The sequence below is a fragment of the Mycotypha africana genome (assembly GCF_025528875.1).
Source record: "Mycotypha africana strain NRRL 2978 chromosome Unknown BDF20scaffold_9, whole genome shotgun sequence".
NCBI lineage: Eukaryota > Fungi > Mucoromycota > Mucoromycetes > Mucorales > Mycotyphaceae > Mycotypha > Mycotypha africana.
In genome coordinates this window covers 1,138,108-1,151,576 of record NW_026515733.1, presented here as the reverse complement: position 1 = coordinate 1,151,576, position 13,469 = coordinate 1,138,108, and the positions used below count along the sequence as shown (strand labels likewise).

General features: G+C 38.8%; 3 protein-coding genes and 1 non-coding gene across 4 annotated transcripts; 1 reads left to right on the top strand and 3 right to left on the bottom strand.

Moving 5' to 3' along the window:
• Positions 1-436: 436 nt before the first annotated feature.
• On the bottom strand, positions 437-930 carry BDF20DRAFT_838162 (uncharacterized protein; the record flags this gene model as incomplete). Its single annotated transcript, XM_053079127.1, has 2 exons — positions 437-774; positions 906-930. The coding sequence occupies 2 exons, from the start codon at positions 928-930 to the stop codon at positions 437-439; spliced, it is 363 nt and encodes a 120-aa protein (XP_052933652.1).
• A 6,843-nt stretch (positions 931-7,773) lies between these two features.
• On the bottom strand, positions 7,774-7,855 carry BDF20DRAFT_t132. The gene has a single exon. It is a non-coding gene; the product is annotated as a tRNA-Ser (tRNA).
• Positions 7,856-9,883: 2,028 nt separating this feature from the next.
• BDF20DRAFT_825262 (uncharacterized protein) lies at positions 9,884-10,601 on the top strand (the record flags this gene model as incomplete). The annotated part of the gene is made up of 2 exons (XM_053077962.1): positions 9,884-10,020; positions 10,094-10,601. The coding sequence occupies 2 exons, from the start codon at positions 9,884-9,886 to the stop codon at positions 10,599-10,601; spliced, it is 645 nt and encodes a 214-aa protein (XP_052933651.1).
• A 129-nt stretch (positions 10,602-10,730) lies between these two features.
• BDF20DRAFT_990106 (uncharacterized protein) lies at positions 10,731-13,059 on the bottom strand (the record flags this gene model as incomplete). The annotated part of the gene is made up of 3 exons (XM_053085312.1): positions 10,731-11,208; positions 11,746-12,586; positions 13,027-13,059. 3 exons carry the CDS (start codon positions 13,057-13,059, stop codon positions 11,138-11,140), a joined length of 945 nt encoding a protein of 314 aa, XP_052933650.1. The 3' UTR covers positions 10,731-11,137.
• Positions 13,060-13,469: the final 410 nt, after the last annotated feature.

Sequence of the window (13,469 nt, the reverse complement as noted above, 5' to 3'; positions counted from 1 at the left end):
AGCGCGCAAAGAAGTAGAAATGCGTTAGATCTTAAAGCTAATTTCGAAGTCATTCTTTAGTTAGTTTGATGTACCACATTTAATTATTGTGGTATCTGACAATTTGTTAAATAGGAAATAGTACGTGTGATTATTGCAAAAAGCTTAACAAGATCAAACTAAGTGAGCTTGATTTGATCAAAGCCAAAACTAAAGAGAAAGAAAAATGTATACTGCAGAAGTTGAAATATTCTGTTCAGATCGCGGAACCCAGAACAAACAGCTGGATTATTCTACCAATGAAGAGGTACGTCTTCTTATCCCTAATGTAGGAATAAGACCCTTTGTATATGAGCTACTCATTAACCACGACGTAGGCCTTTTTTCTTCCTTTTTTTTTTTATATACAATACAGCCACTATTTTCGTCTTTTTCCTTTTATTATTTTCGTTATGTATCAGATAAAATGTCTAAACGTAAATAGAATTGAAATCAGAAAAGGACATAGAGGAAACGCAATGCCTTTCATATAACGTAAGCACAAAAAGAGGAAATTCTGGTTAAACTTTATAGATATTAATTTCGTCATCATTCTCGTCACCGCCAAAGCTGGCGTCGATTTCATTAATCTTGGCTGTTTCCGGTAATCACCATAATTCGTCAAAGCTCTTGCTTCGTCAGGAGTATACCGTTGAATAATATCGGCTTTGTTATCTTCGAATTCACGTAAAGATAAAAATACGATATCATTTGGAGTAATCCAGACCTTCTTACGTAATTGGCCAGAAATGTGTGCTAAACACGATCAAAACAATGTGCTATATAATAACCACTACGTAACGTCCTTGTAACTTGGGCATATTCCTGATGTTCGTCTTTGTAAATAAGCTAGCGTTTATTGTTTTCAGTAGCGTTCTTTGATTCACCGGCTTTTCCCTTATTCTTAACCATTCTAAGTATATAGCATTCGATAAAGTAAAGGTAAAAAAAAAGAAGAAGAATAATGACTCAAATAAAATTGATATGGTGTGATGTCTCTAATAATCACCTAAGCCAAATATACGCAATAGTTTTCATAAGTTACACTATGTGTATTTTCCTAATTTGCCTACAACAACTCATTAAGTCTCAGATATGCACTTTCTCTAAACAAATCATCCATTTCAATCAATATTGTTTATAGTCTCGCTACTTAGTAGTCCACTATAATCATTAAAACAAATAAGATTTACGCAAGGGCTTTTTTTTCTTTTTTGTTCAAATTCAGGGTACAATTCTTTCATTTAATATGAATTCAAAAGGACAGTAGATAACTAGTTAAGCATTTAAATGTGAGAAAGGAAAAATTAAGGTGAACTTTTTTTTTTTTTTTTTTTGTTTAAATTCAGGTACGATTTATTCAACAATAAAAAATAAAGATATAGAATTATTAAAAAGTGAGGAAAAGAGCATCTATGATGTACAACAGAACGAATGTTACCACCAAACCCAGCAAGGCAGTTAGTCTGCGGCTTGCGGGGATAAGGGTGCAGCACTGCTTAAAGTAATCGTCAAGTTGACTGAGGACTTAAGCCTTTGTAAGGCATTATCGGTGGACCAACTTTCTCTAGTGATAATCGTATGCCAATGGTATTTCCAAAGTGTTTCCAAAATGTTTCCCACCAGTTCCAAAGTGTAATTCTCAGTATATACGATAGCTGTTGGCAGCTTCAGATTGAGCAAAATATGCCAGACATCTGCAGGAGACCTCAATACATCCGTGAGAGACAAATGAGCCAGAGCTGCTGCCCAATAGGACCATTTTACAGGGCAACCAACAACAAAATGATAGTCGTCTTCAATTGATGCTGGACAGAATTGACATGCTGGTGAAGGCCATCGCCGAGGTCGAAGACGATGTAACGATAACTGGGTGCTTAGAGAAGCACGTAGCAAGCGCCACCAACAAGTACAGACTTGGTGGGATAAGCGCAAAGACCAGAAAGTCTTCCAAATCCGTGGATGACAGAAACCTGGAGGGCATATATAGGGGACCTGTGGAATACCAAGCAATGATAATTGACCCGGTAGCTTTTCCTGAAGATATCTCTGCGACCAGAACTGTCTCAATAGTCTCGGAGTCAATTTATAAAATGGAACCTTTCTAATATCACCGATTCAAAATACCCAGTGATTGCAAAGGGGGACCCAGAAAGAGGGATCGAGAGTAACTATCAGGGATAATCGCTGATCAGCACTATGAATTCGCTTCTCAGGTGGTGGAACATCCTGGCAAAAATCACGCGGCAGAAACTTCTTAATGCTGGGGCGCCAAACGATGGGAGGATTGTCAGTACGCAGCAACCGGAGCACTTCGTCGACCTTGTTGGAGTGGGTATGATCAGCTCTAAGAAAATTGGTGAACATATCATATGTATAGGACCAAGAGAACGCATTCACTACCGTATAACCCAAAGGTATCTGAGTCAGGTCAAAATACTCAGCGTCCGATGGTGAAGCGACAGATTTGAGAGCAAAGCGTAACGGTGTGTCCGCATACCAGCGCCCTGGCCAACTGGAATGATCCTGTAGAGCTGGAAGTTCAATCAAAAGCCGTGTTAGAATAGATAACGTCGGGAGCTGCTTAAAGAGAGGCAAAAAGGATCGAGGATGCTGCAGCCAAGGGACAAAAGAGTGGTGACCAGTACAAAGATAAATGCAATAGCCAATCAATGGAGTAACGAAATCATAGATGCTTTTTGGCCGAAGAATACGTTGAATGAAGATAAGTTGAAGGGCCAAATGTTGCTGATGCAGATCAATGACACCTAAACCGCCGCTACGCTTGGGCAGGCAGATAGAACGCCAGGATGGAGCTGGACGGAAAGGTAATACAAACGTTCGAGCGATAGTACGGATCTCATTCAGCCACGTCTTGGGAACTGGTACCACCCGTAGTAGATGCCAGATCTTGCTGAGAACTTGTGAGTTGACCAACAATGACAAACCGCGGACGGAAAGACCTCGCTCCTTCATCTTACTGCAATGGATTTTGATGATGTTCGTTATACGGTTCAAGTACCGATGTAATTGTTGGGACATTGAATGGAGCGGATACCCTAAATAACGTACAATTGTACCACTATGCTTGGTATGGTAGTCGATACCCTCAGAGTTGGCAATATTGACCCAAGATGGACAGCTCTCACCTGATAGAGAAACAATTTCAGTCTTGCGAAGATTGACTTTGGCATTACTGGCTGACCCATACAATGACAGAAGTTGGCATAAAAGAGGCCACTCGTCAGGGGATTCCAAAAACACTTCCAGATCATCAGCATAACTAAGCAACTTAAAGGACGGTGGTTGAGACCACGGTATTAAACTGTCGTCTGCCCCAGTGAACGGATGCCGAATGGTGGGTGTCTTAGCCCTTGAGAAGACTGGCGTTGTAAGAGGTAGCATTAAAACGCCCTTTAGAGCAGAAGCCAGAATGGTACGCAAGAAAGGCTCGAACATAAGATTGAATAGCAAAGGGGACAAAGGATCCCCTTGGCGTAACCCACGACCTTGTCGCAGAGGCTGTCCCAAGAAACCGTTGATAGACACAGAAATGGCGGTCGAGAAAAACAAAGACGACAAAGCGGAAACTAGATGAGCTGGAAAGCTGAATCGTCTCAAGACAAGACGGAAATATTCTGGATGAACCCGATCATAGGCTTTTTCTTGATCCAGCATGACGGCCACAGCAGTAGAAGCAGGTGCAGCTTTACTACGCCGGTAGTTGTCCATTAATGTCAAATTAACCCAGCCATTATCCGAAATCAGGCGATGTGGCATAAAGCCTGTCTGGTACGAGTTGATCAGGTTTGGCAGTACAAGATTGAAGCGGTTCGCAAGCAGTTTGGTGAAGATTTTTGCATCGGAATTGATAAGTGACAAAGGCCGCCAGTTACTCAATAACGTGGGGTCTCCTTTCTTAAACAACAATACCATCCTGGTTTGCTTCCACGACAACGGGATATTGCCATGTAGTGCCTCGTTCAACACCGTCAAAAATAAGAGTTTAGCCTTAGGGAACTTGTGGAATAAAAATTTGTATACTTCAAAGGGCAACCCATCCAATCCAGGACTCTTGTCATTGGGAGTGTGGTTCACGACATCGATCACGTCGGCGGAAGAAAAGTCAGCTCCTACGGCAGTAGAAGCTTGCGCTGATAAAACCGCATCGTCTGGAAGGTTTGCCAAAAGTGAGTCAACTGCTCCAAGGTCAATGTCCTCCGGTGTATATAGATGACTATAGAATCGATGGGACTCCTGCAAAATCTCTGGGGTCGTTTCTAATAGTCTACCATCGACGCTGCATCGTAAGGCATGAATAGTCTGCTGCATTTGTCGCTTCTTGATAACCCGATAGAAATACTTCGTATTTCGTTCTCCTTTCTCATGCCACCTGGTAGCGGATCGAAGTAACACGTTTTCCATTTCGTCCTTTGCTTCCTTCACCAACGTATCGTTCAACTGTTGTATCAATGTCTGTTGGCGGGTGGCATTTTGTGAGTCGCGGGAAACAGTACTATCAGCAAGCAATTGCTGAAGCTGTTGCTGTAGTTGATGTATTTTAGTCCGTCTGTGTTTCTTGAAGCCATGACTGAAGCTTTCACAGGTACCCTTCAAAGCGCGTTTCAAGCTTTCCCACGTCGTTTGGGCAGGTTGTTCAGCGAGCGAGTTAACGGTAGCGAAGAAAGAGTTGACTACATCTGTCAACAGAGCGACGAAAGTATCATTATTCAATAGCTGTTGTATCCAACAGCATATTACTCTTGGATTATTACATAATACTGAAATAAGAGATTGCGGATCCTTATGAAGGTTAGAATAACCGTGAGTGATAGATTTGTTAGAACAATTCTTTTCTTTTACGGAAGAATATTTCATCTGTATATCCGAGACAACATTGTATTAGTAATTGACTTTATTTAGGAATAAGATGTTATAGTATTTGGATTTGATTAAATCAGATAACTTTATTAAGCAGATCAAACCACAATACATGAATCTAATCTAATTAAGCTATTATTTAACTTGTTGATCCCTTACTTTAACTCTTTACATTCTGACAGAATTCAATAAGACTGAAATGGAGATATCGGCAGATTTAAAGTAATTTATCCTATCCGTCCCATTTGTCATAATGAATCTGCCGAGGTATCGGTTAAAGGAACCGATAGCCAGATCAGCTCATCACTTACTTTCTTATACCTATCCAATCGGTCAAGGCACCGCTCTAGCATGATTAACCGTGCTGTAGCAATTGGGTATGTCTTTTCTTTTATCATCAGGTCATCTTGTACCTAAGGGTCCCGATAGAAAAAGTTTTTTACAATATCCACAAATATAAATAGAAGTATTTTTTTTCCTACATGGTTTTTGTCTTCATTCTTTATCAGAATATTCTACCTAATAAAAGAAGATAACTTGGTCTTCACTGATTTCCTTTTTGTTTTCTTTTCCTTTATACTTTTATCTGATCGTATACAACAATAGCGAACTGTTGAAACGCCAAAAACCTGGGCCAACATCGTCCGTTCCGGAAGCAGATCAATCTGTAACAATTGGTGGTCTGTCCAAGAAGCGGGCAGGTAGGTCTGCTGACAATTGGAAATTCGAGGCTGATGAGTCTTGCTGCAAAAGATGTAGTCGATGGTAGATGTATGGGAGCCACGATGGAAAGTAGGCTTACTGTCCGGAAAGCAATTGTCAAAGTGCTCAACAAGCCATTGATGCCAAGTGACGAAGCGAGGGTCAGCACAGCTATCAACCAGCTTTGGTAGACATAAATTGAGATCGCCCAGTAACAGAGTAGGTGGCTCGGCATTTGGTAAAGATGCGAACGGGGAGGACATAAAGTGCTCTAGGAAAGGCAGTCGGTGCGCGGATTGTGCAGGACCATAAATATTGATGAGTGAGCATTCTACTTGGTGAAGGACTTGATTGTATACCGAAGCACGGATACACCGTTCATCAAGAGAGACGGTAGCATCCTGAAGTGTAAAATTCTTGTTTGAGCAAATAATTGCACAATATTTTGTAAATAACACAGAGTAGTTGGGAAAAAGAAAAGATTGAAAATAGCTGCATTGTTGTTGAGTTAGGTGATCTTGAAGATGGAAGGCTGAAACTTCCTGCAAACATAAAATATCCAAAGAGAGTGATGATGATTTAAGATAAGATAAAAACACTCTATCGGCATCCTTGAAAATGCTACGAGCATTTAAGGATGCAATACGCACTGGTTTTTTACTCATTACCCTTATGGGCGTTGAGTTCAGTCGTGGGATTGTGTGGGCGGCCTACGCCGCCATCCATACCTTTTTGTTTATCATTGAATTTGCTTGTAGACAATAGTGTGTCCGATTGATTGAGAACCTGGTATTGCTGATCGTTTTCGATATCCATAGATAGTCGGACGTCAGAGGGAGCATATTTCGAGAAACTGCTATCACGGTTTTCCTTATCAAATACTCGTTTGGTGCGATTCTCTGCAATATCCATATTATCAGACTGAGTCGCCATTGGATCATTATCACTTGGTGCCATTACCATATCAGGTGGTTGAGATTCATCGTCGGCCTTGTTTGTTTTTCTAATCTGTGGCTGTGGCGTGTCGTGGGTGATAGTGGTACTTGGCTGTCTTTTACGTGTGTCACGTCTGTGAGTTATTTTTCGTATATATCCAAATCTTGTGCAAAAGTTGTCTCAGGTAGAGGATAATCGTCCTCGTTACATCGACGTTGTGTGTGGCCCTTTTTACCACAACGGAAACAGGTGATCTTCAACAAAGAAGGGCATTCCTTCTTCATGTGGCCGGATTCACAGCAGTAATAGCAGATGGGTGGCGCTCCTTTAAAGCTAGCATTAACGAATCTATCCCAATCATCCAGATAAAGCATTCGTTGCAGTTCTTGATACTCTTTGGTAGTATCACTACGGTCTAAAAGGATACTGACTTCACCCTCGAAGAAGCCATGGTTCAAACGACGTTTGATTTGGAGGACTCGGCCATAATGGGCCATAGACGTCTTCAACTTAGAGATCAATTCATCTTCCTCAGCACTGAACGTAAGATGTAAATTGACACGAATATGATCGTTGCTGTCAACCTTAACTTTATATGGGAAAGCTTTGTAGGCGACGTCATTGATGATTAATCCGTTTCTCAAGGCATTAGCCGTCATTTTGGGGTCACGAAATCTGGTGTGGAAAATGAGTCGGCCGTCACTACGGTTACCACTTCGAGAAAGAGTATTAAAATAATTTCCTACTACGGGACCAATCTGATGGACTACCAGCCGAAAAGCGTCAGCCTGGTGTTCAAATAAGCGATTGGGAATGTCAAAAATGACAGCTCCGGGTTCCAGGGCAGTCTTCACAATAGCGTGTACGCGTTGAGCTTGCAAATATTCCTTGACTTCGTCTTCTTCAAATAGAACGTCTATGGTATACCGCTCTCTGTTGCCCGAGATATCATAGCGGCTTCGAGGTGCCGGTATCTTCGCTTTTCTACTGTTGGACGCGATGGTCGCCCAACTAGTTCCCGATAACGTCAAAGCGTTGTTTGACATGGGCTGGTGGAGGTTACTGTAGATGGAGGTTTTTGAGATGTCAAATGCCGTAATCTGATTGGTGGATTCAAAAAAAGTGATGAATACACGAAAGAAAGGCCCTTTGCCGGCAAGGTGAACTAGTACACAAATGGTATATAAAATTTCAGCAGAGCTACATACACTACCTTTCTTACTTGTATAAAAATAACGTCGCCTGCAGGATTTGAACCTGCGCACGCAGAGCGTATGAGATTTCTAGTCTCACTCCTTAACCACTCGGACAAAGCGACTGATACATTTTGTGACAAGTCCCGTAGCTAATTTATCGGCTCACTACAGCGGGCTTCTAATTCTTGCCCAATTTAGTAGGTCAGATGTCAAAACCCTCGGGGATTTGTGCCTTCGGTCCAAACCATCCGGACATGCACCCTTCCCTTTGTCTCTCTTCCCTTTTGCTATTTATGGTATTTACCTCTATGCTTATGAAAATTGTTGTATCCAAGATACAACTATACGTCTTAAACTACAGAACGACTTCAGTACCTCCTTGACAATCTGATACACATCTACTTTGACACCCGCTTGCGGCTAAGATCTTATCATTCTCATGATAGTTTTAGTTCAGTTGTATTAATAGTTGAATACCCGTTAATAACCCCGTTTCTCATATAAAAGTATCATTCTCAACAAACTTGAATAAAGAGTATCTTTGTTGTGTCTGGTCATTTTACTGTCTTATTTTGTTTTTATAAGTCTTTCAAAGTAACTGGATATATCAAAAATGTTTAACTATGAATTCAAGATCAAATTACACAAATGACTATTTATATATATTTTTTTATGTTTATGTTAACTTAGGGCAATTTGCACGATATAAAAGGACTTAGGATTTTTAATATAATAAAGGAGGCTCTTCGACCGCAAAAGTTTTTCTTAAATTTTTTTACTTAGACTATTTTTTCCATTTCTTAAGGTTCGCTAAGGGGGAGGGATACACACTCAAATGGTTCCCAATTATCTAACCGATAATTCTGACACAAAAGGGCCCCCTCACTTGACAATTTGCTACGGAGCGGGGAATATTGAAAAATTATATTAGCAATATCGGAGGTCGAACCGGAGAAAGAGTATGCTGGACCGGACACCCGTAAGTCATGCTCATCCTTTGGTAAATTCTTATTGGAAGCGGATATTCAATGATACCTCGTCCCTGAACTCAGATTGTTGATCCCGTATAAAAGGATAATTGACCTTTTTGATAAGTTTGACAAGGCTTTTTAAGAATAGATTTGATATCTTTAGATTTGATTTTGAATAAATAGACAACCTAAAGTTTAGTTTTAATAATATATTTATTCTAGCTAGTCTTATTATTTATTATTTGAGAAACACTGATTGAAATTGAATAGAAACTGTGATGTCCTCTATAATTACCTAGGCCAAATATATGTAGTTATTCACCTAAACAACATTACATGTATTTTCCTATCTGCCCATATTCATTTACAAGGTCTCAGACATGCCTTTTCCACAAACAAATTACTTATTTCAAAAGATATAAAAGAGACCTAAACATTAACTCGAAATAAAGACAATTGACGTGTTTGGTGAGATAATAACTATAATACTCGAGTACGTACAACCAGGTAGAGAATACATTCTATCACGTTCTATCTATATTGCATCTAATATAAGTTATGTACAAGTATATAACAAGATAGAGGATTAAAGTATAACACAAGAAGCATCTGAGCTTGAAATTAATGACTAGCAACATTTCCCCACAATAATATAAAGTCCCATTAAACCTCACAAAGTAAATAATCCTTCTACTTCATCTGAAGAATAATAAAGACACCTAAGTTCATAGTCATCGACTTACAACTGTTATCAATTTTTTAATAAGCAAATACAACAACAATTCAATATTTTTTTACAGTCTCGCTACTTAACTTAGTCCACTATAATCCCAATTGATAAGATTCACATAATGTGACAGCTCATCAAAGTAATGAAGAGGACCAACTACCACCACTACACCCAAAACTGATTGCTGCGATAAACTATGTAAAACAAAAAGTATGAATGAGGAGGCAGATTTACAAATTAGAATACTTGTTAATTGACAGCGTTTGAAATCAAAGAAATCAACAGCCTTTAAAAGGTATACCCGATCATTATCACTCTAGCAACAATGTCCTGAAGATTCTTTGTATTTATACAAGATTATCACCACCATGTAAGTTCCAAACGTTCTCAGCTTCTATACATGATATTTTGCTAACAACACAATAATGCGATTATCTTATGCGTATAGTATGAATGCCTTCTATACTAAGCCAAGCCTACTTGACTTTTCTTCTAATCATGAGCCATCAGAACAAGAGTTTAACATAAATATCTGGGGACCCATCATAGAAGCTATATTCTCTAATACCATTGTACAAGTCAAGAGGTAAATACAAAGCTTGTATTTTGTAAAAAAAAGGATATCAGAGAATACTAACTCCATTGTCTGCTCTATATAGCGGCGATACGGTATTGAAAAGCTTTGATAGAAAGTTCAAGATTGATTATAGACTTGGACTTATTATCAATCAGGGATTCATTGATATGGCGAACATTGAAATCGGAAGGAAGGAAACCGGTACCAAGGTCAAGGATGACCACTTGCAACTGCTTCTGGAAGCCAAAACAATTATACAGAAAGCAATCAGTTCATTGAGCTTTATTTATCCACCTTCTTTTACCGTAACCTCGTTCCATATCTGTGGCATCAAAGGCGACTTAGTACAAACAAGTCTTGACTCCTCCAATTTCACTACAAAAAGAACAAGCAAAAGAGTCCTCATACCACTGAGCCCCAACCACAGCGAGGAGCTGGCTCTTTTATTACAACAATTAATGATGTACAAAGATAAAGTGGAAAATATGGCGACCTTCTTGAAAGAGGAAGTAAACAAAGCACTGGACAGAAGATCGTCTTTTGATCCTTTTTTGAGTCCATCTTACAAAAAGAACTTGAAGCTATCATAACTGGTTGAATAAAAAAGACTAATACTTAGTTTTATCAAAGTACATGATTTATCGAGTTAATTGTAAACGAGTAAAATAAAGCAAGAATTAGAGTTACTATTTTATTCAACAAATGTACTTAATATCATAGGGGTTTGTTATCTCTAAATGACCATGTGGAATTAACTAGGGTATAATGTCATAACATGTGTTTTATATCTAGTGTATGAATGTACAATTATATAGTCGATGAGACGCGTGGATAGTATAAATTATATTGGTCGATAGATCAGTACGAATGTAAGTACATACAAATATATGCAACAGTACATACGCAATATCAACGAAAACCTCACCAGGTGTATATATATCAACCATAACAAACCTGTTCTTACCACACCTCTATACTTGCAAACACTTAGGCTCTCTTGTGTCGTATAAGTGGATCGCATGCAAGAAATCTTCCTCGATATCCTTCTGTAAAATAGCACATTATCTATTTCTCTTTTTACTTTCTCTTTTATTACTACTCTCTTTGATTTCCTACACATTAAATACTACTTGACATATTCACCAGTATACATATAGTAAGTGATCAAAGGGGATACGTACGTTTGAAGATTAAATTCTATTTTTTTTTTTTTTTTTTTTTTTTTAATATGGGTATGTATGCTATTTCTATTATCATTTTTGTTTGAACGCGAAATTAACCGCCAAGTCGGTACTTATGCAAACTCAATTGGTCATCTTCTGAATTAAAGGTGCTCTTTAGTTAGGCACTTCTTGAATAAGTTTACAGAATGCGGAACACAATTTTGAAGATGCTGAAGGGGAACTTGTTCACAAGACTCAGTTATTCTGTTTGTTAGAGTTTCCGTCTCTTTTAATGGATGCCGCCTAACCTAAGACTTAACAGTAGACCAGAAGTCCTCGATAGGATTAAATTCTGGAGAATACGGAGGAAGATAAACAGGAATATAGCCACACTTTTCAATCAAAGGATTAATCACAGCAGGAACGTGTATGGGAGCGTTGTCCATAACAATATGAAATCCTTTCATATCTGGAAATGTATCCATAATACCCATCGTATCAACGATAAAATACATATAGTGAGAGCTAGTAGTTCCAGTAGGGGTTGACAGTTTGTCGCTAAGCGCCTTACGCTTGGTTGCACCGACTACCTTCCTTCTCTTAATATAACCAGGCTGTCTCATAGATACATTTACTACACCAACTGAAGAAATAGCGCCTAAGAGAGTATGCGATATAGCTCTTCCTGAAGGTGTTTCTACAATGGCAGGATCGCCACGCTTTGACCAGCCTCTGCTACGAGTCATATTGATATCAAATCCTGATTCATCCAAAAACACGCAGTTTTGAGGATAAATCATTTCTTTCTCTAACCATTCCTTCACCGAAACGACTCTCTTTTCAATGACAGCAGGACTATTTCTTGTGGCAGGGTGTCTAGAAATCACTTTGACAGAAAGATTACATTCCTCTTTTATAAACTCTGCTACTCTGGATTTTTTAATATCAAGATCAGCGAAGTTATTCGTCAAATCGTCAATGGCGTCGGTGATGGTTGCCCTCTTGTTTTTATCAAAGAGGTTGATCAAGTGGTCTCTGTGCCCATCATTCAACTGGCTTTCAGGGCGGGAAGGCACAAGGTTTATTAGCTTATAGGGTACGTATTCTTCAGGATTCTCTTTGTACTTTCTCTTCCATTTTCTAGCAGTATGTTCGTTGACGTTCGCAGTCTTCGCAGCTGCGCTATTCGTCATACGTTTTTCAACCACAAAAAGGAGATACAACAGCCTGTCCTTCTCTTCATATTTGTTGTACTCGCTCTCCCTCTCCTTCTTAACTGCTGCTTCTTCCATGGTAACATCGTTAAGCTCCTCGGTTGTATTCAACTCTGAATAAGTGTTGTTTTTAAAAGGCTTCTTGAGATCGGTCAAGCTTTTGAGACGAAAGGAAGGGGCTTCATCATGTGTTGTTGCCTAATTTCCCTTGTCGTCAAAGACATTTCCTCTTCCATCTTCGGATAAAATGTTATGTTAGAATCCATGATGTAAAGAGTTGCGATAAGCAATTAACGCGAACGATTTTATTTTTAAAAAGGGACCAATTGAGATTCTAAATGGCGACCAATTGAGGTTATTTCCAGAACAGGGAGCAGCACCGTGACCTTCTATATTCTGACCGTTGAATCAATATATCTTAAGAGTACAGATACTTATCATAGTATATACATAAACGTCATATAGCCATCGATAATACAAGTAAAATATCTTTTATAAAGATAAGCTATTCCGTTCTTATGTGAGGTAGCTAATCTCACATAAGGACTATTTTGGTCCATAGTATTTTCTTACTTTATCTCTATTTATTATACATTTGATGTCAGGTTCAAATGTATGCAATTGGACACACTGCTTACCAAAATGGAAACAAAGATATGAACAGTGCTCATATCTGAGATCAAGTTTTAATTTAACATTCCGTTAGACGTTGTGAATTATTTACTCATGTAAATACAGTATATAACCATCGTGCCTCAAATACGAGACAACATTTAACTCAATTTCTGCTTAGCAAAAGATAGGATGTGGCTGAGTTCATTGCTGCTGAGCTACAGTGTTTTAGCTTCAACTTTACACTTTATACAAATTTTATTGGACAGAATATATATTTAATTTAGATAATTTTGAATTACTTTAGGATGAAATGGTATAATGTTCTTGGACGATTTATTGAAAAAATAATTGGAGACATTATTTTGAAGGTCAGTGGACATTTTTCAATTGATAGTGGCATTACGTTAAAGTACTACGAGACGTACTGAGTATTTTAGTGTGACACGCTTATCAGCAATAGATACAG